Raw genomic sequence first — 23,826 nt, forward strand, 5'->3', positions numbered from 1 at the left:
ATGTTTTGCCTCCAATAGGAATAAAGTGAACCTCTATTAAAGACTATTTTTGTTGAGTGTGACCTAATTTCTTCAGTACTAGGTGCAAAGGTTTTCAATCCAGCAGGAGAACAGAGTGTGTGTGTGTGTGTGTGTGTGTGTGTGTGTGTGTGTGTGTGTGTGTGTGTGTGTGTGTGTGTGTGTGTGAGAGAGAGAGAGAGAGAGAGAGAGAGAGGGAGGGGTTGTCTGTATTCCTGTTTTGTCATTTTAGAACAAATCATGAAAAATTGGTTGAAATTAATTTGGGTCATACTGACTTGAAGCACAGGTGTTAGGTGTGTTAAATATAATGGGCTGACTTTCAAATCTTTGATTATTTTTGCTTTCTAAATAAATGCATTTACAGAGAAGAGTGCATCTACATATATATACACACACACATATATATATATATATATATGTATATATAGTAATAGTAATAGTAACCATATAGACTCTTAGGTGCAGTTCATGTACCCAGAGATTTGAATAAAAAGGAGTGCCATGTGTCAACACTGATAGGATACCACATAGGTTGCCATACTGTGACTTCGCTCCATCTGAGTATGAGAATTAGAGCAGCAGTAGAAACACGGGTTGTCGGAGCATCAGCTACTGAAGAATTAGCAGCAAGTACAATTTGTATTGACAATATTACAGAGGCTTCTGTTTCCTTACTTGTGGATTAATTACTTGGAGAACCCGACTTCAACATCATGTGTGGCCCATTCAAGAGCTTGCAGGGCATTTTGCGCTTGCTGGAAATAATCTTCAGCGCTTTGGCTCTCATCGTCGTCATCTTCAGAGGCAAGATGTCGAGCCCGTGGGGCATCTGGTGTGAGTTTGTCTGGGTTTTCTGCATCGGCGTGGCCGTGACCCTGACTGTGGTGGAGAGCAAGGGCTGGCAGATCCTCCTAGCTGTCTTTCTGCCCAACTGGGCCGACCTGACCTGCGGGCTGACCATGCTGTGTGCCATCACGATCACCTCTGCCACAATTATCTTTGTTTTTGCTTTTGTCTGCCTCACCTGCTTCACCAGCATCATCTGCGCCATATTCTCCCTGGTTGCCACCGTGATTTTTCTGGTTGACACTGTGATGCAAAAAATGAAGTGTCCAAGTGGCTACCTGTCCAACCTGAGAGGGATCCTCCGCATGACTGAGGCCTTCCTAGCTTGCATTATTCTCTCTGCTGCCACTAACTATTTTCTAGGAGTGGATTGGCAGTCCCGACCTGCCGGGATGATACTGAGCATCATCATCTTTGTTCTCTGCCTCCTGGTTACTATCATCATCATAGTTCTCCATCTGCTCAAGCTACTGCAATGTCTACTCTCATTCGGTTTGGGTATGATGGAGTTGGTGTTCAATGCTGTGGCAGTGTTGTTGTACCTGTGTGCTATTATTCTTTGGTCCATCTATGGTTACAGGCGCCACACTAACCTTAAAGACCTGAATACAGTTACAATTGGGTCCATTGTCAATGTTGTCCTTTACATTGTAGACCTAGTTTTATCCATCAAGGCTCGATAGAAATCTAGACTTGAAATGTCAAGTCAAGTTAAGTTTATTTATATTTAATGTGTCCATGCTGTGTGCCATCACGAATGAATATGTAATGAATGATCAAAACTCATGACCCATGACAAACCTAATTAGTGCATGTAATGTGGCAGACAAGAGACAAGTTGTGACAAATGTTGTGAAAAATGAGCCAGTTCTGTATGTTATTACAAAATCACATTTAATGATACACTGCACTATAGAAGTGTTCGAGTTGGCCGGTGACTTCATAAAAAATTTGAATAAATTAGATAACTGGTATTGGATGTACAATAGCAAAAAGTCAACCTGGAATCTGTAATCTTGCACTGTATTGTATCAGGCAAATGGAGCGTAATATATTATAGACTTACAATGCCAGTGGACATTTGACTAAGTGGAAAGTTTTATCGTCTCCCTGCCAACACAATAATAGGTCTGAGACAGTAAATTCAAATCAGAAGACTCTGGCCGTTGAATTTCAGGGAGGTGAGATAGAGAATGCAAATGTCATAGCACAGACTCACATTTGTTGTCAGAAGTAAGATGGTATCCCCCTTTTGGTTTCTAGATGTATGAAACGACTGAATTGATGGGAAGAGCAGCTGCCTCATTAAGGGTTCATCACTCCTAACACCTCAGTTTCGGAGAGTGTTAGCACTTCAGTCCTCCTCTGGCTCCTCAAACTCCACACTCTCCTGCAGACCCTGGAAGCAGAAGTAGTGGGAGTTGCAGTAGACGACCGGTCTGTTGGGACAGGTGCCCACCACTTCTGGTTTCAGCGAGGCAAAGGGGTTGGCCCCACTTCCCTTCATGTCCATCTCCAGCTCCATCAGGATCTGCAGGGAGTAGGTCATCTCTGTCTCACTGCGGAGGACAGGGAGGACACAACAGCCATTAATTACCCATGGATTGTGGGATATCATTCCTCTTAGATACGTTCACAGTCGACAGTCAAACGTATCCAAAACAAAGCGAAGACAGTCGAAGAGGGCAGTGAGAGGATAAAGAGATACCACAATTCATCAGACAGTTAGCATGTTTGCATACCTCACAGCACTTATGTGATATGATGCAAAATAATATGCAACAAGTGTCAATGTGTTAATTTGCATACTATGCGCTGTGAAATCACATGGGCTGATGCAGGTTAAGTGTTAATCTGATGATGATAAAGAGGCCAGAGAGTTAAGCCTGGGTGTGTGGAAGGGATGTGTGAGAAGGGATGGGAGGGGCGCTTTCACAATATAATCCATCCGGTCCAGATTATCTGTTTGTTTTTTTTTAATTTATATTCAGGCATTTTATGCTTTATTTGACAGGGACAGTGTGAGAGAGAAACAGGAAGGTACGGGAGAGAGAGAGGGGAGGACATGCAGCAAATGACCGCAGGCCGGATTCGAACCCCGGTCGCTGCGGGAAGGGTTAAGGTCATTGATTACCTGTTTAAAATCAGTAGTATAATCCACAGGAAGACTTAAACACAGTAATGTAAACTGATTACTTTCAGCCATTTCAGGTACTTTGCCTCCAAAATCCATAGAATATGCAGTTAACCAAACAATTTGCAATACAGACTGCCAAGATAGACAATAACCATGAATAGTGTTGCAATTATCTACAATAAGTATCAGACATAATTCTGAGAGGTGTAATATTCTTTAAGTATCCACTGTCTGTAAACTAAAACCCAAATGCCCTTTTCAAAAATGTATCTGAAAATTGATTAGTGTATTGCAATCTGCAACCTGATTACTGTATTTACCTTTGCCAGCTGCAACAGATTAGAGGTTTTCCTTGTCTTCACTGAAGGTTTAATGTTGGTGGTGCTGGTTAGGCTAGGCTTGGCTAGGTAGGTTAGGTAAGCTTGCTACGTCTTTTCAATATGCTATTTTGTTTCTTGTGCTTTGTTTTGTTTCTTTGTGCTTTCTTTTGTTTGAATACTGTATTGCATCATTTTGTTCTGTGATTGATTGTTGATTAGTTAGATCTAGGAAGGCTCCTTCTCTGTAAAGACATGCTTTGTGATGGATGGCTTTATAAATAAACTTGACTTACAGTTACAATGTTTTAGATTCAGATACTATAGCACTATGAGTACTACTGTGTGAGACTTACCTGAGAGCAGTGAAAAGGGAGGGAATCTCATAATCCCTAAGCAGCAGAAGCGTTGGAAGCCAGCCCTCGTCCAGGCCTTGACTGGCATCAAATCCTTGACAACAAAAAAAGATTTAAAGGAAAATAAATCAAAGAAGAGCTTAGCATGAGTAAAAACCACTCAAGCAGTAGAGGTTGGGTGTATGCAAAATAGTTTAAATCGTCAATAAAAGCCCATTTTCCTCATCAGTAATCATCACAGCTCATCAACACACAAGACAAAATTTCACATTTCAGAGCATATCATTGGCTTGGATATTATGTCTTGTCATGGAAAAGAAGTTCTCACCAGGATGAAACCCAACCACCAGATCTGGCTTGGCTGCTTCCTCTTTCTCCACCAGGTCCTCCCAGAACTGGTGGTAGAGGCCCTTGTAGGCGCTGATGAAGACCCTCTGTTTGGGGCCAAACGCCCTGAGAGGAGGCCTCTTGATGGGGCCATCCACCACCTCTGGTCCCACCATGACCACCTCCAGACCCTGGTGTCCTGGGAACATGCGGTTCAGCTCATCGTAGTCCGTCAGTCTGGCTCCCAAGGTCTCGCTGTGGCCCACTCCCACCAGGTGAACGGTAAGGGGTTTGGAATAGGGGTTCAGGCCAAACAGCCTCATTCCCCAGGCGACGGTCAGCGGCCTGGAGAAGAACTCGCTCGAAACCCTCCACAGCGACTGCTTCAGCTCCTCGTCTTCCGGCCGAGGTCTGCCAGCATTGCTCCACAAGTCTTTCATATTCGCTCCGGCCAAAATGGGGTCGAGGTGAGGTGTGAGGTCTCCCTGCATGGCGAGCCAGTCATCCCAGACCTTGACCTCTGACTGAGGCTTTGACCATTTGTCCGTGGGGAACGGCAGGTCTCCTGATGATGGGACAGGGGAGGATGAAATTAAAGACCAGTATTAAGCAATTTTACATTGATTAGACATTTTTAATAGGTTTAAAAGTGGAAGTTTAGCAGACGTCTATGTCTTAGACTACTTCAGGGAGTATATGACAAAAGCATTATCTGTGTGTGTGTGTGTGTGTGTGTGTGTGCGTGCGTGCGTGCGTGCGTGCGTGTGTGTGTGGGAGGGGTTACAGGCCTTACATGGGTGTTCACCCTTGTTTAATAGAACTAGGGATAGTTACATCAGATCCAGTGTTTTGATTAATGTTCTTTCTGTCTTTCTTTCTTTCTTGGACATTTCTTTCTGTCTTGAATCTTTCTTTCTTCCTTCCTTCCATCCTTCCTTCCTTCCTTAAATAGGATTCTTAAGCATTCACCTTGTTTTTCTTGTTGTTATATTCTATGGTACCATTTACACCTTTGTAACATTTCTTTCACATTTGTTTCACTCTGCCTGATATGGGTCGCTCCACACATCATGGTGAATACTTTGTTAGTTCACTCATAACACCTTACCTTTGAACACAAGCCATTCCACAACTCTGTCAATGGCTATCAAGCGCAGCTGAGAGCAGAACTTCTTGTGTTTGGGCCAGTCAGCCGCCTGGCAGTCTTTACAGCAGTAGTACACATTCAGACATCTGAACAAAGAGAGGACAAAAGTGAGAGGTCTGTCATCTGTAAAATTACAACCTTTCACAAAGAGACATCTTGGCTGAACAGCCTTCGAACAGGGTGAGGGTCTCTCTCTCTCTCACTCTCTTCACCTGACGCAACGCTTGAGGGTCTGCGAGTTTGAAAGCTGATTTGGCCGCTTCTCACAGCTTGCACAGATCTTAAAAGATTCCTCCATCTTGTCAAACATCTCCTTCTGAGACCGGAAGGCCATGGCCTTACCTTTAGTCTCTGGAACCGCTCTGGAGAGGGAGAAGAAGAGAAAGGAGCAATTATGAGCATTTTGTACTTGTTTTAACTACTATGAACTTCTCCAAAGCCCCCAACAGCTTCAATTCAAAATCAAGTCAGAATAGAATAGAATAGAACAGAACAGAACAAAACAATTCACAGCAATATTGCAGATCAGTAACTTGGATAAAAGGAATTTATAAAGACCACAAGACAATATTTAGTACATGACCACAATTTGTAGAATGTTTGAATGACAGCTTGCTTGTTAAAACATGTTATATTGAGTAGAGCTAATTGAAATAGTCTTTTTGTCTAGAAATCTCCTAAAAAAAATAACTCCAAAACAAACCAGTGTGCACACCAGTTGACTACTGAGGCCTATAGCTTCTCCTCTCATACAGTCTATTCTTAGACTGGGACATTTGATCTGCTGTATGTGTAATGGAGGAGGGGTGCAGAGGGACTGTATCATGAATGAAATACAGGGTTACAATATTATAATTGCATGTGGGTCAGATTCATGACAGGTGAGTATCTATACAAATGTAGCAGGAAAGGTGGGCCTGGAGCTATATGTAAGAGGTGAGAGACAATTCAGACAGAAACTGAACGGCATTGCATTCCAGGGAAGTCAGGAACACGAGTAATGAACAAGACTGTGTTGGCATGCCAGTGTTACACTTCATCTACAAAATGTCATTTAAATGTCAGCCTGTCACCGTTAACGAGCCCCACGCGCTTCTGTTCCCTCTGCTCTCAGCGTGGCTTAGCACAAGGAGAAAAAAAATAGGTTCTGCGTGTATAGGCTACTTTAGAGTATCTGTTGAGATATATTTTTCAAACCACTCTAAACTTTGTCAGCCATCAAATTGATTTTTGGCGACATTTTGTATATTTTTTTTTAAGTCAAACATATCTGTTTATATTCTGAGGTGTAGGCCTATATGATTTTGTTTGTTATTTTGCTTTTGGAGTGGCCGTGAAAATTTTGACACATTCAGTCTCCTAAAAAAAAAATCAAAGTAGCCTACCAAGTATCTAAACCGCCAGTAACTATGTGGACACAACTTTAGCCCGCTTACCTCTCAGTTTCCGTCATTTGGATCGCTGTAGACCAGTCTGTCACACTGTCCTGGTTCTTCTTCTGCTCTTTGGTTGGATATGTGAGCGCTGTGTGGGGGGCTGGCTGTCAGATTTAACACCTGTGCTTTCCCTTCTAGAAAGGTCTGACAACTCCAGGCCTTTCCTGACTTTACAAGAGGCAGGAAATACCGTGCAAAGCAGTGACAAAACTTATAGGTATAGGCTACTACATCAAATTTTTTGGTTATGTTATTCTAATACGGAGATTCCCAAACTTATTCATATGGAGAACTTCTAAATAGACCCACATTAGACCACAAACCCTCATCTGATAAGAGACCTCGCATCTGGGAATATCTTGGGATCGAGTGATAAATGGAGACCCCATCGAAATCCCCTTAAACAATCCCTTAATGTTTGACTGCTTACTTTCTAATATAATGAAAACGTCAGGAACTTTCCATTAATAACTCATGAATAACCATGTAAACCATGCACAAGGCATAACAAAAATCCCTTAATTAGTAGTGCCTCTATGAATGAACCCATTAAGAAATTCCTTAAAAACATTAATTAATGTTTACGTAATGGAGAAATTAAGGACATTTCAGGGATAAAATACGGTGGGGACAGTGGAAGCTCTGATCGGAATAGCTATTGTTATTAATTCTTTTATTGGGCTGATTCAAAGGAATGAAGCGTTGGTTTAGTTAAACTATTCATTTGGATTTGGATCCGTTGGGACGCTGGTGTTCCCAGGACCTCACTTTGGGAACTGTACTATTTTCTGTGTGCTTTTACAACTTTCATCCACTAGAGGTCAGTGTCACACTTACTGTTTCAGCAACAAAATCAAAACAAGTACCCCTCTGATGGTATAAAGCACAAACAAAGATGTAATGGCTTGTATAACACATTGTTATCAGTGGTGGATCAGCATTATTAATATTTTCACACATCAGCTCAGCATGCAGCACAGCAATTCACATTTTCATATCAAACATGTAAAACAATAAAGCAACATTTAACTGATTGCTACAGATAGCAGTCTCACAGCAGGGGTTCCCCACATAGACACACATTAGACCACAGACCCCTCATTTGATATGATTTTTTCTGAGCGACCCCCCATATGGGATGATTTTTGTTATTGGTTTAGAACTGCATAACTGTCTACACTGTTCATGTACAAAACTACGGCTCTAAAGGATGGGAATGTGGCAGACTTGCCCCCCAAACAGGCTTTGATATTCCTTATTACAGCTCCTTTAAAGTCTGTTGAAGTCTTAGCTGTGCGGCAGCAGGCCCTGGAAACAGAGGTAGTGAGAGTTGCAGTAGACGGGGTTTGTGTTGGGACAGGCCTGCACCTGCTCTGGTTTCTGCGAGGTGAAGGGATTGGGTCCGCTGCCCCGGATGTGCATCTCCAACTCCTGCAGGATCTGCAGGGAGTGCTCAAGCTCCATCTCACTGCGGGGACAGGGAGACAACAAATTAATCAATGAATCAATGAATCAATGCATCAAGTTAGCTTACACTACCAGTCAAAATTTTGGACACACACATTTTTCTTTATTTTTACTATTTTTCACATTTTAGAATAATAGTAAAGGTATCAAAACTGTGAAATAACACAAATGGAACGATGCAGTGACCAAAAAAGTGTTAAACAAATCAAAACTATCTTATATTTTAGATTCTTTAAAGGAACCGCCCTTTGCCTTGATGGAAAGGCAAAGGCTTTGGAAAGAAATTCACACAAAGGCATCAACTTCACTATTTATATTTGTCTAGGAAACACATTTCAAGCATTTAATCATAAGCCTTTAGATCAGAGTGGCTGTAAGATAATGTAAAACAATCAATCAGGTGTGTCTATACTTTTGACTGGTAGTTTATTATCCTCAAAAGGAATTTTCACAGCCTCTGCCCAGAAAAATAACAGTTACACACCTATTCACAGATACAACAGCAAACAGCTTTACAGTAATTACAGAGGAACAGTATGAACAGAAGAACACGATCAACACAGGAACCACACCAGTAATGTCAGTATGTGATCAGGTTCCAGCACAGAGGGGGAGTTTGTCAAGAGTGTGTGTAGCAGAGGGAACAAAGCTTTTCTTGAACTTGGCATTTCTACAAAAGGGACATTTGCTGGCATCTGCGACCAGAGGGAAGGAGCGTGAAGAGGGGATGGAGTGGATGATCTGGGTCATCACGGGCTATGATAAGTGCTTTGCAGTTGCCGGCTTTGTTGATGTCAGGTCAGGTAGGTGAGGAGCAGGGAGGCTAATTACAGTATGCTGCGTGGGTGATGTTTTTTTAAGGAATCTGTGCCTGCTTGTGACAGAGAGCAGGGTGACAAACAGAGGAGGACAGGCTTTATTATGCGACAGTACAGGAGGAGGAGGAGGAGGTGCAGTTGGACGGACAGGCTCTTAAGTTTACGAATGGCTTAAAATCTTTATTGGCAACATTTATGGGCAGCTGTGACTATATCGTCCAGTGTTATTCTGAGGTATTTGAAGGTACAATGAACTCAACTGCCTCTCCATGAATGATGGCTGGGGGAAGGGTGTGATAGAGTGAGGTGGTGATGGGGTGATGAGGAATCAATCAGTAAATCAATAAATCAATACTATGGCTCTTTTAAAAAAAATCCTTCCTCCAAACAGACAAGAGCAAGTCTGAAATCACAGAGCACAAACATGTAACACAAAGAGCAATACAATGTGAAGCGTAAACTGTGATACTGGGCAAAATCACAGGTGAATGTTGAGATATTTGACAGCAGATGGAATATAAAGTGAGTTAAAGGCACTGCAGTCATCAACACTGTCCTTCTGGCACACAGAATTTTTAATATTCCCTGTTGCGCAGAGGGCAAGCAATTTTATTATCTCCACCCTAAAATGTGAAACAAGTGTAATTTTTAGTATTAATGTGACCTACTTGTACATGGTGAAGAAGGAGGGGATGTCGTAGTCCCTGAGCAGCAGGAGGGTGGGCAGCCAACCTTCCACCAGGCCCGGGTTGGCATGAAACCCTGGGCAAAAAAAAAACACAGAAATACCGGTTAACTTTTACTGCAGAGGTTCACAGATTTCATATCAAAGCCAAATAGATGCGACCAGAGAAAATCTTGCCATTTTTAGACACGATGAGCACAAAATGCAATCCCAAGGTGGAGTGATAACAGTATGAAACCTGATCAGACCACGATTCTCCATTCAGAATTTTATATTCCTAACTCGTACATTAAGTTTAAGTTTATGAAGTACTCACATGGCAGCTGACAAGTGACGTAAAATACTTGAGCATCACAATGGTGTTTTGTTTAAAAGGTACACATTATGATAAAAAACTAAAAAATAATAAATTGTCACATAATAAATTAGCAGATAAAAAGATATAAGATAAAAATACATTTCAGCACATAGCCAGGTAAAAAACTGCACCAAAATATGTAAGTATATATCTATATATCTATATCTACTGTATATGTATACGTGTAGTATATACACACATAAACATATACTGTGTACACACACCTATATGTATACTAATAATAATAAATAGTAAAAAAAAAAAAAGAGAGAGGAATGTGGAAACAATAGTAAATTAATGAATTCTTGCTTTGAGAGCCACTCTTGCAGCATTCCTTCCTCTCTGAAAGTTAGTCCAAAAGCTTATTGGCAGAGCAGCACACACTGAGCTGTCTGTTTCTCACCGTACCCATCTCACACAGAATTGATTGACAGAGAAAAAGTCAACTCTTGAGACCTTTTCCCCAATAAGGTGCAGGATTAAAAGGATTAGGCTTGATTACACCCTCGGTCTCTTGTGACCAGCTGGCCATGTCTTTCTCTCGTTAGCTGGGATGTATTACTTTCTACACATGTCACTGCCAGTGTTTGCATTCAGCCTAATCATCGGTCAATAGCGCCGAGTTAATCTCATTCCAAACAAGATGACCTCATATTGGCACTTCAGCTGGACGGGAGAAAGCTCGCTCTAACTTGCGCTAACTCGCTCCAAACCAATTGAAAATTCAAGGTGATGTTCTTGCATATATAAACAGATAATCCAGTGTAACAGTCCAGCTATTTTCAAATTGGGTTGGGTATATAATCCTGTAGCATATGAACTGACAGATGTCACTTTTCCCTGACTCTGAGAATTCAATGGCTTACGTCAACTGTATTTTTTTTTTTTTTTCTGAGCAGGAAATACATCCACCCATCTGAAATGTCCTTGAACGAGACAATATCAGTTGCAACGCTGCTGTTCCATCACTGATCCTGTGCTCGGATCTGCCTGTGGAGAGCAGCAAACAGCAGGAGAATTTCCCTACAAGGATCAATAAAGTGTCGCATTATTCGTTTCTCCATGATAGGGATGCAATGAGAAAACCATTACAAAACAATAAGGAAAAAAGTATGCATGTGAGAAAAAAACTAGGACACTATAAGATTGTTAAAACTGCAACTGTTCTGTTCTGTACTTGTACTGTATTTTGTGTGTGTGTGTGTGTGTGCCTGTGTGTGTGTAGGCCCATGATATTGGCACACAGACGGTATCATGTTATCCCCTGCCTGCCGCGTCTTTCCAGAGAACACAAACCGCAGAAAGAGAGGATTTGCATTTGAATAATACATGTTATGATACGCACATCCACAGGGTTACAATTCTCATCACGATAAAACATTTAACACTCGGTAAGTGTTTAGGCATTTAGACCTGCAGGACGTGCAGGAGATAAGGTGACAAAGAGATGCCACCCCCGGTCTGTTAATGACTGCAATAACTGCCTGGCTCCAGTCTGAATTTGGAACCTAGAGATAAATATAAGATAGACATGCTTTGTTTCTTGGTCAAGAAGCATTGTTTGAAGGGAAGAATTTGTCCAATAGAACAGCATTCAGTGATTGAACAAAGTGGGGCTACTCTAAATTTCCCATTAAGTTAATGGTTGATAAAAATCAGGGATGTTTTGTTTGTATTTCATGCGGTGCCTGCTGAGCTGTCACTTAGCCCTCGTCCATCCGCTGTCTTAGAGGAGTTGGCATAGAGTCACTCCACTCTCCTCTTCTCTGTGTCTAGGGGCACCGTCTCCCAGTTTCCCTTGCTCGCTTTTTCTCGCTCTCTATCCCAGGATATCTGTGTCTTTCACTGCTCTGTCTGTCTGTCTGTCTGCCTCTGTCTCTCTCTCTCTCTCTCTCTCTCTGTCTCTCTCTCTCTCTCCTTTCTTCATGCTGCCTGCTCTCCTATCACTTAAACAGTGTCATAATGCAGTACTTTGCCAGGCTTGTAGTATGAAATGTAGCCAGGCTCTCAGACAGTTTACTCACAGGATGACTGATTCCTGTATATTTAGCTCCAGCGGAGCCTGCAGTGATAACTGAGCCCGGGGTTATGGGTGCGGTTGGGTGGGGGCTTTACTGCTGCTTAGCGGGTTAGAGGGTCAGAACATGTTCAGTGCCTAGCTGTCTGGGAGGTGTAGGGTTTTAGTGGCACTTTAATGAGGTCTGTGACCTCAATTCAATCCCCATCCCATACAAACGATCTGAGGGGAGACAAAGTGACAGTCAGTTAACGTCAAGGGCTTCATTCAAAAACACTGTCATAATTGCATGATTGGAGAAAAAAGTGCTTCCGAATGATTAAAACACCACCGCCATCACCAGTAGTAACAAAAACAATAACAATAATAATAATAAAAATGCTAGAAAAGAATTGGTCTCCTCATAAATCTAAGTGATAAGGCTTCTATAGACCTTTCCCATTCTAAATCAGTGCATTGATAAACTGCATTTGAAATTCAGCCAAAAAGATATACAGCAATGGACTGTAGGTTCTCAGACTGAGTGTGAGCATGGGATAAACCTGTGATTGGATAGGTCTGGGATGGGATAAACCTAAGATGGGATAGGCCTGACTTGATGGGGGTGTTTTAAAGGGATGATTTGGCAGACGACCGGGGCTTTGAGTCAGGGAGAAAGTGCCAACAGCCCAAGAGGGGAGCTGAGACTCCCCCCAGCCTTCTGACATTATGCTGAGTCCAGCACACAGAAGCCAAACTCTGCCCCAGCTGCTGTCATGAATCACCCAGACGCCCAATAAAAGCGAGTTTCACCTCTCCTCCTCCCTCTATTCCCTGAAAGAAGAGAGGAGGTTATCAAACTGGCATAGAGGGAGACCAGCCATTGGCTCTCCAAGACAGCTGACCACTTAAGTTAGGCTGTTTCTATTTATAGCTGCAGTGATCAGCATGTTCTTTACTGGCTTATTTAAACCTTTCTGAGGTGAAAGACTTTCAAACAGACCTGTGTATTTGTGCATGCACAATCACATCTCTGTTATGACAATCTCTTAACCTTTTTGTTTATTTATAGTAGCATGATGTATGTACATACCAGGATGAAACCCAACCACCAGATCTGGCTTGGCTGCTTCCTCTTTCTCCACCAGGTCCTCCCAGAACTGATGGTAGAGGCCCTTGTAGGCGCTGATGAAGACCCTCTGTTTGGGGCCAAACACCCTGAGAGGAGGCCTCTTGATGGGGCCATCCACCACCTCTGGTCCCACCATGACCACCTCCAGACCCTGGTGTCCTGGGAACATGTGGTTCAGCTCATCATAGTCAGTCAGTCTGGCTCCCATGGTCTCATTGAGGGATGCCCCCGCCAGGTGAATAGTAAGGGGTTTAGCATATGGGTCCAGGCCAAAGTGTTGCACGGCTTTGCCAACCGTGAGAACTCGGGAGAGGAACTCGCTCTGGATCCGCCATAAAGACTCTCGCAGGTCAGCGTCCTCTGGCTGTGGCCTGCTGGCGTTCTTCCACAGGTTGGTCATGTTGGCACCAGATAAGATGGGGTCCAGACGAGGCATGAGGTCTCCTTGCATGGGGAGCCAGTCGTCCCAGTTCTTCACCTCAGCTGCTGGCTTGGACCACTTCTCAATGGGGAATGGGAGTTCTCCTGTGCGGGTGGTAGAACAGGTGTATTCTAACCTTTACTACTGTTGATGGAGTCTTAAGCTACCATATATATTTAATTGGCAGACAGCTGAGGACAGAGATTATTGTTGATACTATCTGGCAAGTTTACATGATGTATGAAAAAGCAATCAGGATGTTTCAAAGGCTGAAGAACTTCAATTAAAAATGTAAAAACGCACCAATATTGTACTCTGAGTTTCTGTCAGTTTTTTTCTCTCAGGCATTTAATTTCTGCAGCTCAGCTTTAAACTATGCCATCTTAGTTATATGAATTAATTGTTTTGTGAATTCAAATATCTTCAATTAATTGGTACCGGCTTCGCTTTTTCACCTGTGAACATCAGCCACTCCACCAGCCTGTCAATAGCCACCAGACGCAGCTTCTTGCAGACCTTTTTATGCTGAGGCCAGTCCTTTTTCTGACAGTCCTTTGTGCAGTAATACACGTTCAAGCACCTGTGAGAGAGAAATGGAGAGAGACAGAAGGTGAAATAGAAAGGAAAATGAATGGCATGGTAATTTAACATTTAACTTAAAGGGGCATTTCAACAAACAAAGCGATTTACTATATTATCTCCCACATAACCCAGAACCGTAACTATTTTGCACATTACTTTGTTTGGTTTAAGAGTTATTGAGATTTTAAGGTTGAAATTGTCCCAGAGTGATGTCATCTGGAGCAAATTGAACCATTATTTTATAACCTAAAGCTCGACTTCTTCAATGATGTTGAAGAAATGTGCATCAGTGGTGGATACTGTTAGAAAATAGATTCCAGGTAGAAGAGTTAATATGTTTGTTTGTTTTTTCTTTTTAGACATTCAATGTAAATCAAAAGCATTACAATCAGGTACTTACTGAAGACCATGATGAAATCCTTTAAGGAGGAATCAGTCTCCAAGTATGTAAGATATGTTGATCAACATAGCCTCTTTAATTTCACGTTTGTGCCAGGATATAAATAGTGTATTACATTTATCCCGTCTTCAAATTTGACCTTCTCATTCAATGGCTCACCCATGACACATAAGACTTAGATGAATTCTGTTCTGTTTTAGACGACAGCTGGCAAAAACAGCCGTGGTAGGAATTTCAAGCTGTAGAAGTGAAGCTGGAATTTATTAGTGATTATACAACCTCTTTGTATGCATGCGGTCTTTTGTGCGGTCACACAGTTTAGGTGGTGAGGTAATGTCATGGATAAGAGGTCTGAGAGGCAGTGCCAGACGCTGCTTTTTGAGACTATAATACGTTACCTTTCGACCACTCGCAGCCCCGGGGGCCTTCAGATTTACATAGAATCATTTTTCAGGCACTATGTTTTGTCATGGCACACTTTGGGCGTACTAATCCACCACAAGAGGCTCACAAGTGGACAAAGTCAGTCATAACAAGGTGAGGAAAACAGATGCCTTTGAAAGTCCAAATATACAACACTTTGTCAAAGTCCCAAAGCCCAAATGGTGACAAATGGAATGATGTGAACCAGCCTATGAATCAAGTAGCTGTTGGAAAGTCACAAGGGACTTTTGGTGATACTTCTTAGATGCCAAATGTCCTGAAACCCACTAAGAGGGTTTCACTAGTGCTGAATGTCAGCAGTTCTGTCTTCTGCTCGCCTAGAAGTCTGCTGTAACTGGTAGCTTTTCTGAGAGAGACTGTGGCAGCTGAGAGTTTCAAGGGAATGCACAAGACAGCATGTTTGTCTGTGTGTGTGTGTATGTGTGTGTGTGTGTGTGTGTGTGTGTGTGTGTGTGTGTGTGTATGAGAGAGAGAGAGAGAGAAAGAGAGAAAGAGACAGAGTGAAAAAAGAGAGGCTCAAAAACAATCCCTATCCAAATGAACACTATGCCAATCCCTATTCTCAATACGTTCCTTAAACTGAAATATATTCTGTGTTGATGTGCCTTTATAAACTGCGTTAAGCTTCACATTTTTTCCTTCTTAATAAACTGCGGAGAGCTGCAGAGAGATGAAGGAGGCTTAGCTATATTTGCCACTGGCCATTGTCCACAACTGTCCACACCTTGGCGGCCTATCATTTTGCTGCTGATACAAAGACAACTGGTAATGCTTCACACATGACAGCTGTAGGACAACAGACACAAATGTTCTGACAGGATGGTGACAGGGCAGTTCCCTAAAATATTCTGGTTGTCAGCTATGCTAAATGTTAAGTGGGGTTTAATGCTAGAATATTGCAAGTCATGCACTAAATATCATTTCAACCCATTTCATACTTTTTTTTATCAACTACAGTGGTCCTACTCATGACCCCCCATCACAGGCTGCATATGCAGAGTGGAGAGTGGAGTTCACCCCAAAAATTATTTTTCCTTTTCAGGTCGTTTAATTTGATATGGAGGTTGAAAATTATTCAATATTGCACTAGAAAAAAGCAAAATTTAAAGAAAAATCACTAAAATTACACTTTTACAATACATTTGTATAGTAAAAATACTATCCCATAAATCATCTCGCACCCCCCAAGCTTACCCCACAACCCTCATCACTGAACTATGTATATTACCAGTTTCCAAAAAAAGTAAGTGTGACAGTGATCCCCACCCCTGCCACTCTCAAGCATGCTTTAACCCATCATCGCCCTCCACCTTTGGCTTTGCACTCACTTCACGCAGCGCTTGAGAGCCTGTCCCTCAGGGAGATTCTCTGGGAGTTTGTTACAGCCGGTGCAGAACTTGAAGGTCTCCTCCATCTTCTGGAACATCTCCTTGTAGTTGCGGAACGAGACTCCTTTAGTCTTCCCCCCGACAGCCGCCCTTATCAGAATCAGACACTTCGTTTGCCAAGCACAATACATGTTCAGGCATTTGACTGATGGCGTTGGTGCAGAGACATTTCAATAACTTCTAGTGGAGTAACACAAGTTCACACATAGTAGAGTGACATAGGACCTCACATACAGAGCAAGGTGTGAAATGGAGGGACACACTGACACATTAGGGCAGATTAGAGAAGGGTTAATTGTTCCGTTGCAGGACAGCAGATGTGATTTTGCGGGACAGAGAGAGAGAAATGACTATTATTAGGCTATGTAAATATTGATGTAATATTAGATGGAATGCCTATTTGCAGTGGGGTTGGATATTAACCTGCTTTAAATCCTCATAGGCTTTATGAAATGTTTATTTTAACAACTCTAGGACTTATTCAATCCCATAAATATAATGAATTAAATATAATAAGCTAATAGTTTGGTTGAAAATCACATTTTATGCAAGAATAGGAGGGATAAACAGACCAGTTTCCTTAAGTAGCGACTAGAAAATGCACGGTTAAATATATAAGTATGTTGTTTACTAAAAAAAAAAAAATAGGCCTAATCATTGAAATGTGGGACACTGCTTATGACGTGTGGGACGCAGGACAAACGTTCCAATTTCGGGACTGTCCCATGAAATGCGGGACAGGTGGTCACCTTAGATTAGGGCCACATGTGAAAAATGTGTTTGAGTTTTGAAATTAAGTCAGAATTGTGAGAATAAAGTCAGAATTCTGACTAATCTCAGAATTCTTTACTCTTACAATTCGGACTTTAATATCAGAATTCTGACTATTCTCAGAACTCTGACTTTGATCTCAGAATTCTTTATTCTTACTATTCAGGCTTTAAACTCAGAATTCTGAAATTAATTTCTGAACTCAAATACATTTTTCACATATGGCCCTAATCCTCTTCCATACACATGAAATGATGAAGTCCAACTGAGTGAAAAATGAATCAACTTTAGCTGGATAAGTGAGAAGTAAGAAATAAGTGAGATCAGTTTTTACATTGGCTATTATCTGTCAGTATCTTAGTGATACTGACAGATAATAGCCAATGTAAAAACGTATGTGTTTTTACCTGTATTCTCCATAGTCCTTCATGTTGAGCTTGTTGAGGATGACCTTCGAGAGCCCAGGGACGTGGGAGTCCAGAGAGTAGAAGCCAGACTGGTCAGAGAAGACGCTATCTGTCCCTGGAGCGTAGGACTGTGGGAGCGCTGGGATCTGGGATGCCATTTTGTGGCCTTCGCTTTCCACTAGGAAAGCAATGAAGAGTTCAATGTACAGTAAGTTTGATTTCCTGTTATATTGTAAACTATTAAATGATGTTTGGCCTATTAGGAAGGGCCGACAGACATTTCGTTTGATTACAATTTGATGTGATCATGCATGCATTTCCTCACGGGATAGCGATGACAATACTCTGTCAGTGGTTCATTTCAGAGGTCAGGGTCATTAACATGCTGTAACCATTACATCAAACGATACAGTTGGCTTGCAGAGTCTTTTTCCTCGTCTCTATGCTGTGAGTTCAATGACAGATACAGATTGGGTTGCGTGGGACTGAGGACCCCCACCCCCCCCGACCTCCCCGCCCCCCACCAGCTTAGACTGACAGATGATAAGAAGCAGGGCTGGAAATGCAGTCTTTGGTGGGAGGAAATACCAAGACATGCAGAGGTATTTGCACTATGCACTTTCACACCCAAGTTGCACGTTGCTGCATTGGCCACGGAGATTTTCACTGCCATTAAGTGAGGGGTTTGAAATGCTACTGCTGATAATGTATCACTGCTGTCAGGGAAAAACAAAAACATACTCCAATTTAGGGGCATTTCATTTTAAGTTTTAATGTTCCCATGAAACCCACTCAAAACCAATGATAATTCAAAAATCAAAAATGCATGGCCCTAAATATGAAAGCAAGGCTGTCTTTCCAAGGTGACTTTTTGAAGAAAGATTTTCATCTGACAGCAGTGATGTACGGCGCTATACACAGAAGCAGAAAATAGACTGAGACGGTAACAGATATCTTCCAGTTCTAAATTGCGTTAATACTCAGCGCAGACGGAGGTATTTCTTCTCCGCATAGCTGCAAGTAATGGAGATAGTATGAGGTAATGGTGGGGACTAAAGACTAAAGACCAGACATGCCTCTGTGCATGAACACACACACACACAAACACACACACACACACACACACACACACACACACACTCTCTGGCCTTATGCCCTGATGACAGAGGCTCTCTTAACAACAGGTGGATCACCCAAATCTCAGAGAAGCGGGGGCTCCATTAGGTAAGCCCCTGGAGGTGCCTCGTCATGCCTCTGCCCTTCACACAAATCCCCAACCCGCAACCCCCCTGAACCCCACCCCCACCCACCCCACCACCACCACCAGTCCCACAACCAGCACCGCCACACGATTTATTTACTTGGCCTAAGGGGAAAATAAGAGGGGGGTAAGAAAGATGATCAACTAGAGATGATCAACTATCACTCTGGGAACTGCAGTTTTTGACCTGTCCACATGCCCTTTTATATTTTTTTTACTGATAGGAAGTGATTAAATAACTCCCCAGTAGGGATCAGCAGAGTACTGCCATTTAAAAATATATACCATAGACTAACAGGTTTAAAATACTGTATTTCTACATATATCAAACCTCTCTTAATCTGACTGAATCTTAAACCAAGGTTTAGATTAGATTAGCTAATGTCATTGCACTGTGTATTGTAACTTGTCAATGCCAGAGATAGTGCGCTTAGTTTGCCATCACATAAGACAATTTAACAAGAGATGGTTTGCCTACCCGCCAATATAAATAAGTCCTGAAACCCTGTCTAGCCTGGTCCTGAAAGCATGTCAAACTGCATTCAGCGCTCTGCACTTTCACTGAACTTATTTTAACAATCTCTATTCTTAACTAGAGAACTAAAGTGTATTACTTTATCACATCGAGGCACTCCATTGCACTCCTAATGATGTTCATTCCAGAGTTTTACATCAAAACAAGTGTTCTGCTACTTTGAGGAACTCTTTTCAATTTCATATGAAAGTGTTGCGGAGGAACGATTGCCCTTATCTTGTCTTGGGACAAATTGAAAGGCCTTTATCTAATTAGCTCCTTCATATCTACGGGGCACCGAGGGGGCATGAGTGGAAATGAACAGATTTCCCACGAGAGGGCAGGTTTTAATTTTCACTCCTCACATATCTGACCATAACACCGTCAACGTTTTAGCATGCAAAGTCCTTCCACTGACTATCTATCCCCAGCATTATCACACTGTTTCACCCTGCCTTGCCTTATTGAATGTATAATGAAACACTCCGGACTAAAAAGATGACTCAGACATGGACAGATATTTCACTAACACCTTAGTCATACCTTAGGTTCGAGACGGGGAGAGCGCCTTCTAGAAGATTCTTGGTCTCACCTTCTCAGTACAGGATGGGAGAATGTGATTGACAGCTCCTAAAGCTGGATTTGAGCGATGCCACCACCTGATGGAGCCTGGATGGTGTGTCTGTTGGGGGGTCAGTAAAACTTAGCCGCCTCAAAGCAGGGAGGGAGCATGGTGTTGTCGCCTCATTTAGGGAGAGTTCCTGGCATCTGAGGTTGAGGGGGAGACTACTGATGGGGGCCAGAGGCTCAGAGAGGGAGCTGGACGGGGTCGGGGAGAGGGTTTGGCTTGGAGGAAGGTGGGGGCAGAGGAAGAAAGGAGGCGATAGGAGGATAGGAGGAGTAGAGGGAGGAGGGAGGGCAGGTTTGGGTTTGGGAGGGGTGGGACAAACAGGGGGGGGGTGAAGGGGGGTGGCTGTGATGGTCATCAGGGACTCAGGGGCCTGTCACATGGAGTTATCTATCTTGTTGTCCATTGGTTTGTCAATTGGCTCCCCACGGTGCTGTGCACCTTTGGCCGTGCCCCAACCTCTCACACACACTAGGATAAGATACCACAGACCCCTAGAATCTGCAAAAACACACTCTGCTGGAAAGAGGGAGTCCAGAGAGAAGAAGAGGCACATCACAGACCAGCATGAAGAAGACAGTGCTGGAAATGTCAACAAACAGCAGAAAATGGTTCTCTGGACGTGATGACAGTGCAGTAAACCAATGTATTGTGGCAGTTTCCAGTCTGGGAGTTGCAAGACAAGTTTGTGGGGGTCATGAGATGAAGAAGGAATGTGAAAAAATATATTTTGAATGTACAAATACTTAATGCTTTCTTCATGAGAGTTACCTGTCTTTTGGTGAAATAATTACTACTTGCAGGCTCTGGGCTTCCTCTTATAATTGATAGAGCACAACAGCCTCTCATAAGCCCTCAAAAAATTAAAAATTAATATCTGTTGTCACAGTTCATAATTCTTTGTGCTTGCCCACATTGGGGGGGGCTGCCAGTAAGCATAATTTGTTTATGAGTCACAAGCCAAAAAGTCTTTGCTATTATATAAAGATGAATGGAAATTTGCCCAAGAAAAATGTGATAACATTATGTTAATAATGACAACAGGTTTTGCTTTTAATTAAAAAAATTTATTTGGTCCATTGGAACCTGAGATTGAAAATTAAACATACATAGGTTTGTACACATATACTCCCCCCGGAAAAGATCAATAAAATATATATCACATTCTTGTCAGAGTTCCATTGTGTTTCAGCATTAGGTTTTTTACTTTTTTCTTCTTTTGTCCTTTCTTTTTTTTTTTTTTTTTTTTTTTTTTTTTACAAGTTCAAGAGGGTCAGTTCATTGTTTTTGGGTGGCTTATATTTTGGAGTCTGTACAATTTACAAGAGGGAACCAGACACAGGAGAACAGAGAAAAGGCGTTGTGTTGGCCAGTCTGTGAATGACCAGTTCCACTGAGACGCTCGTGTCTCTGTCTGTCGCCTCTTCAACAGCAGGGGGCGCCCTTGAAGTGAGGAAGAGTCACCACCACAAATTAACATAAGAGAGGATTCATAGGACACCAGCAAGGGCCAAAACAAAAAATATGATTTAAAAAAAAAAACAAAAAAACAATGTATAAAACAAAAATCAAGCACATGTAAATGAACACATGTAAGTGAAACAGCCGTGACACTGAATTTCAAGGTGCCTTGACTTTTCAGGTATTTCAGTGCAGGTTCAGTTCTTGTCAAGCTAGTCCCTCTGGGCAATCAAAATAAAGCCATAAATTATCACATTCCTTTTTCTGTCATTCATCAGTCCACTGTTGGTTCAATATTCAACCAAATATCCCGGTCTACACGCGTTTACCATCTGGTTCACACACATTTGTGATACAGCTACCATTAGACAACAGGCTTGCAAGCTTTTTTCCCCCCTGTCAAAATCATTTATACAAATAAATTAGACACTCTGAATTCACAGCTACTGGGCTGTGAAGACACACACAGGGTGAACCGACATCTGAAAGTGGTCATCACACAGCAAGTTTCTTTGGAAAACATATTTACAGTCACTTCAGCTGTGTTTTTATCGAGCAGACATTACGTCACTGTAGTAGTTTTCTTACAAAATGTCCTGAAGATGTCATGAAGTACACAGCGCAAGACCGCAAGCATCGTGACACAGTGCTGCCATTCGCCGTGAGTGGTGACAAAACTGACAAAAGGGACGATGCCAATGACATATGATGCATGCTTCAGCACTTGTTAAGCTCAAGGTAGCTGGTCTTAACTGCACTCAATCATCTCATGGGGGGGAACTATTATTTTCAAATAAAAAAAAAAAAGTCATAAAAACAGGGGCAAAAAATCCCCATAAATCTCTCCCCGAAAAATATTATATGAGTGCTGCAGGGATTTTGCTTTTTAGCTTTCAAGTGTTTCCCCACATAACTACATAGCAGTAAGACATCACCTTTGAATTAAAAAAAAAATCTCTCCCACTCCATCCAGTTAAGATAGTACCATGTGTTAGTTTTTTCCCCTCTGTCCCCCTCTCTCTGATGAAACATTTGTAATGCCATGGTGAAGGCTGAAAGAGCTGTAATAAAATCTGAGTAATGGCTTTGACACTGGACAAATGAGATGAGACAAGGGGCCTTAGAAGAAGTCCTAAACCCTCTGAGACCACAATGTCTCACAGCCTCGACCATCCTGGCAGATATGGCACACAATGCAAGAGAAACTGCGAGGGAACCAAACCAACACGTCTCAGGAGTCCCTTCTCTCTCCCTCTATGTGTGCATGGAGTCTGACAAAAAGCTCATTTGTTATTACACGGTGCCTCTGTGCTCTAATGTGCTGTTGGTGTATCCTTGTGGGAGGATGGTCCAGATGCTTGTGATGCACCCAAACAAACAAAAATGCTCCCCCACCTCCCAAAACAAACTCGGCGACTCCTCTTAAGAGCTCCCCTATGGCAAACCCACTGTTCAAACAGCCAGCGCCTCCTCCAGTATTCCCCAAGTAGTCCTAAGTATGAGTTGACATGCTGGCGAACTCGTGATAAATCGACAAATGTCCACAATGACCTTCGCCACAAAATTAACAGTACCAAAAAGATCTGTAAGCTATCGTTTTGTTTATGCTCACCAACATTTAGCGACGCAAATTCAGGGGGTGTCACTGCACAATCCAAGACAGCAAGATGCAGCATTAACCGACTTTGTGTATCGTCTACAGAGGGGAGTTGCTCCCGAAGCGTGAATCCATGTGCCGAGATATGAACTGACAGACTCTTGGACAGGATGAGAAAAGCCAGCCTGCCTGAGGGGTAAACCAGAGAGTTTGTCAAATAACCACTCGCCTCCAGCATTTAGGCCCCAAAGGGACTGAGTGAAAACATATGAAAGTGAGGAAGAGAGAAGAAAAGAGCAGGGGAGGTACAGCGGTTGTTTCTCTGTAAAAAAAAAAAAGTCGAAAGTGTATGTTAGTTTGTGCACTAGGGTGTGCAACTAACTGTGTGGGCATTTCACAAGACAAACCCCCTCTACCGCCACTCAAGACAACAGCTACTACTCTCTACACGACCACCAGACCTAGTAAGGATAACATGGAGGTGAGACAACAGAGATATAGGAGGGTGCTATCCCAGCCGCGGTCTCTCATACCACACTTTGTTATACAGGCACCATACAACTGTCAAAATATCAACTTGAGGTTTTCCTTGAGTCCAGCTTACTGTATTAATCAATAGCATGGGTTTGGTCCTGAGCTGGAGAGAGAGCTAGACAGCAGTGTGGTGAGGAGGGAGAGTGGAGACAGCGAGACAGACAGACAGTACCGTACAGATGATGGCTTATTCTATGACCTGGAACATGTACAAATATGGACAAGACAGCAACATGGGACATGTGTATAAAACAAGTAAGACCAAATTTGCCAAAATGTAAAGTGGATTGTTTAAAATAAAAAAAACCCATATGACTGTGAGTAAAACTAGCAGTTGGGTTTGGCTCTTTAAGTACCATAATGAGGGCTGGGTGG

At 42.4% G+C, this 23,826-nt stretch overlaps 3 protein-coding genes across 3 annotated transcripts; 1 reads left to right on the plus strand and 2 right to left on the minus strand.

Annotated features, from left to right (window-relative positions):
• The first annotated feature begins 734 nt into the window (after positions 1 to 734).
• On the plus strand, positions 735 to 1,550 carry LOC139644082 (myeloid-associated differentiation marker-like protein 2). The gene has a single exon (XM_071519466.1). It carries the CDS (start codon positions 735 to 737, stop codon positions 1,548 to 1,550), a length of 816 nt encoding a protein of 271 aa, XP_071375567.1.
• Positions 1,551 to 1,795: 245 nt separating this feature from the next.
• LOC139644085 (putative protein MSS51 homolog, mitochondrial) lies at positions 1,796 to 6,672 on the minus strand. Its single transcript, XM_071519470.1, has 6 exons — positions 6,588 to 6,672; positions 5,364 to 5,513; positions 5,113 to 5,237; positions 4,006 to 4,569; positions 3,678 to 3,771; positions 1,796 to 2,426 (listed from the first exon to the last, which is right to left on the minus strand). The coding sequence occupies exons 1-6, from the start codon at positions 6,602 to 6,604 to the stop codon at positions 2,222 to 2,224; spliced, it is 1,155 nt and encodes a 384-aa protein (XP_071375571.1). The 5' UTR covers positions 6,605 to 6,672; the 3' UTR covers positions 1,796 to 2,221.
• Positions 6,673 to 7,874: 1,202 nt separating this feature from the next.
• LOC139644083 (putative protein MSS51 homolog, mitochondrial) lies at positions 7,875 to 19,856 on the minus strand. The gene is made up of 7 exons (XM_071519467.1): positions 19,824 to 19,856; positions 17,457 to 17,634; positions 16,219 to 16,368; positions 13,920 to 14,044; positions 13,005 to 13,568; positions 9,541 to 9,634; positions 7,875 to 8,055 (listed from the first exon to the last, which is right to left on the minus strand). Exons 2-7 carry the CDS (start codon positions 17,612 to 17,614, stop codon positions 7,875 to 7,877), a joined length of 1,272 nt encoding a protein of 423 aa, XP_071375568.1. The 5' UTR covers positions 17,615 to 17,634; positions 19,824 to 19,856.
• Positions 19,857 to 23,826: the final 3,970 nt, after the last annotated feature.

This window comes from Centroberyx affinis, unplaced genomic scaffold, assembly GCF_046629955.1.
Source record: "Centroberyx affinis isolate AG114_WGS23_722 - 3 ecotype Tasmania unplaced genomic scaffold, CSIRO-AGI_Caff_v1 ptg000698l_1, whole genome shotgun sequence".
Lineage (NCBI taxonomy): Eukaryota > Metazoa > Chordata > Actinopteri > Beryciformes > Berycidae > Centroberyx > Centroberyx affinis.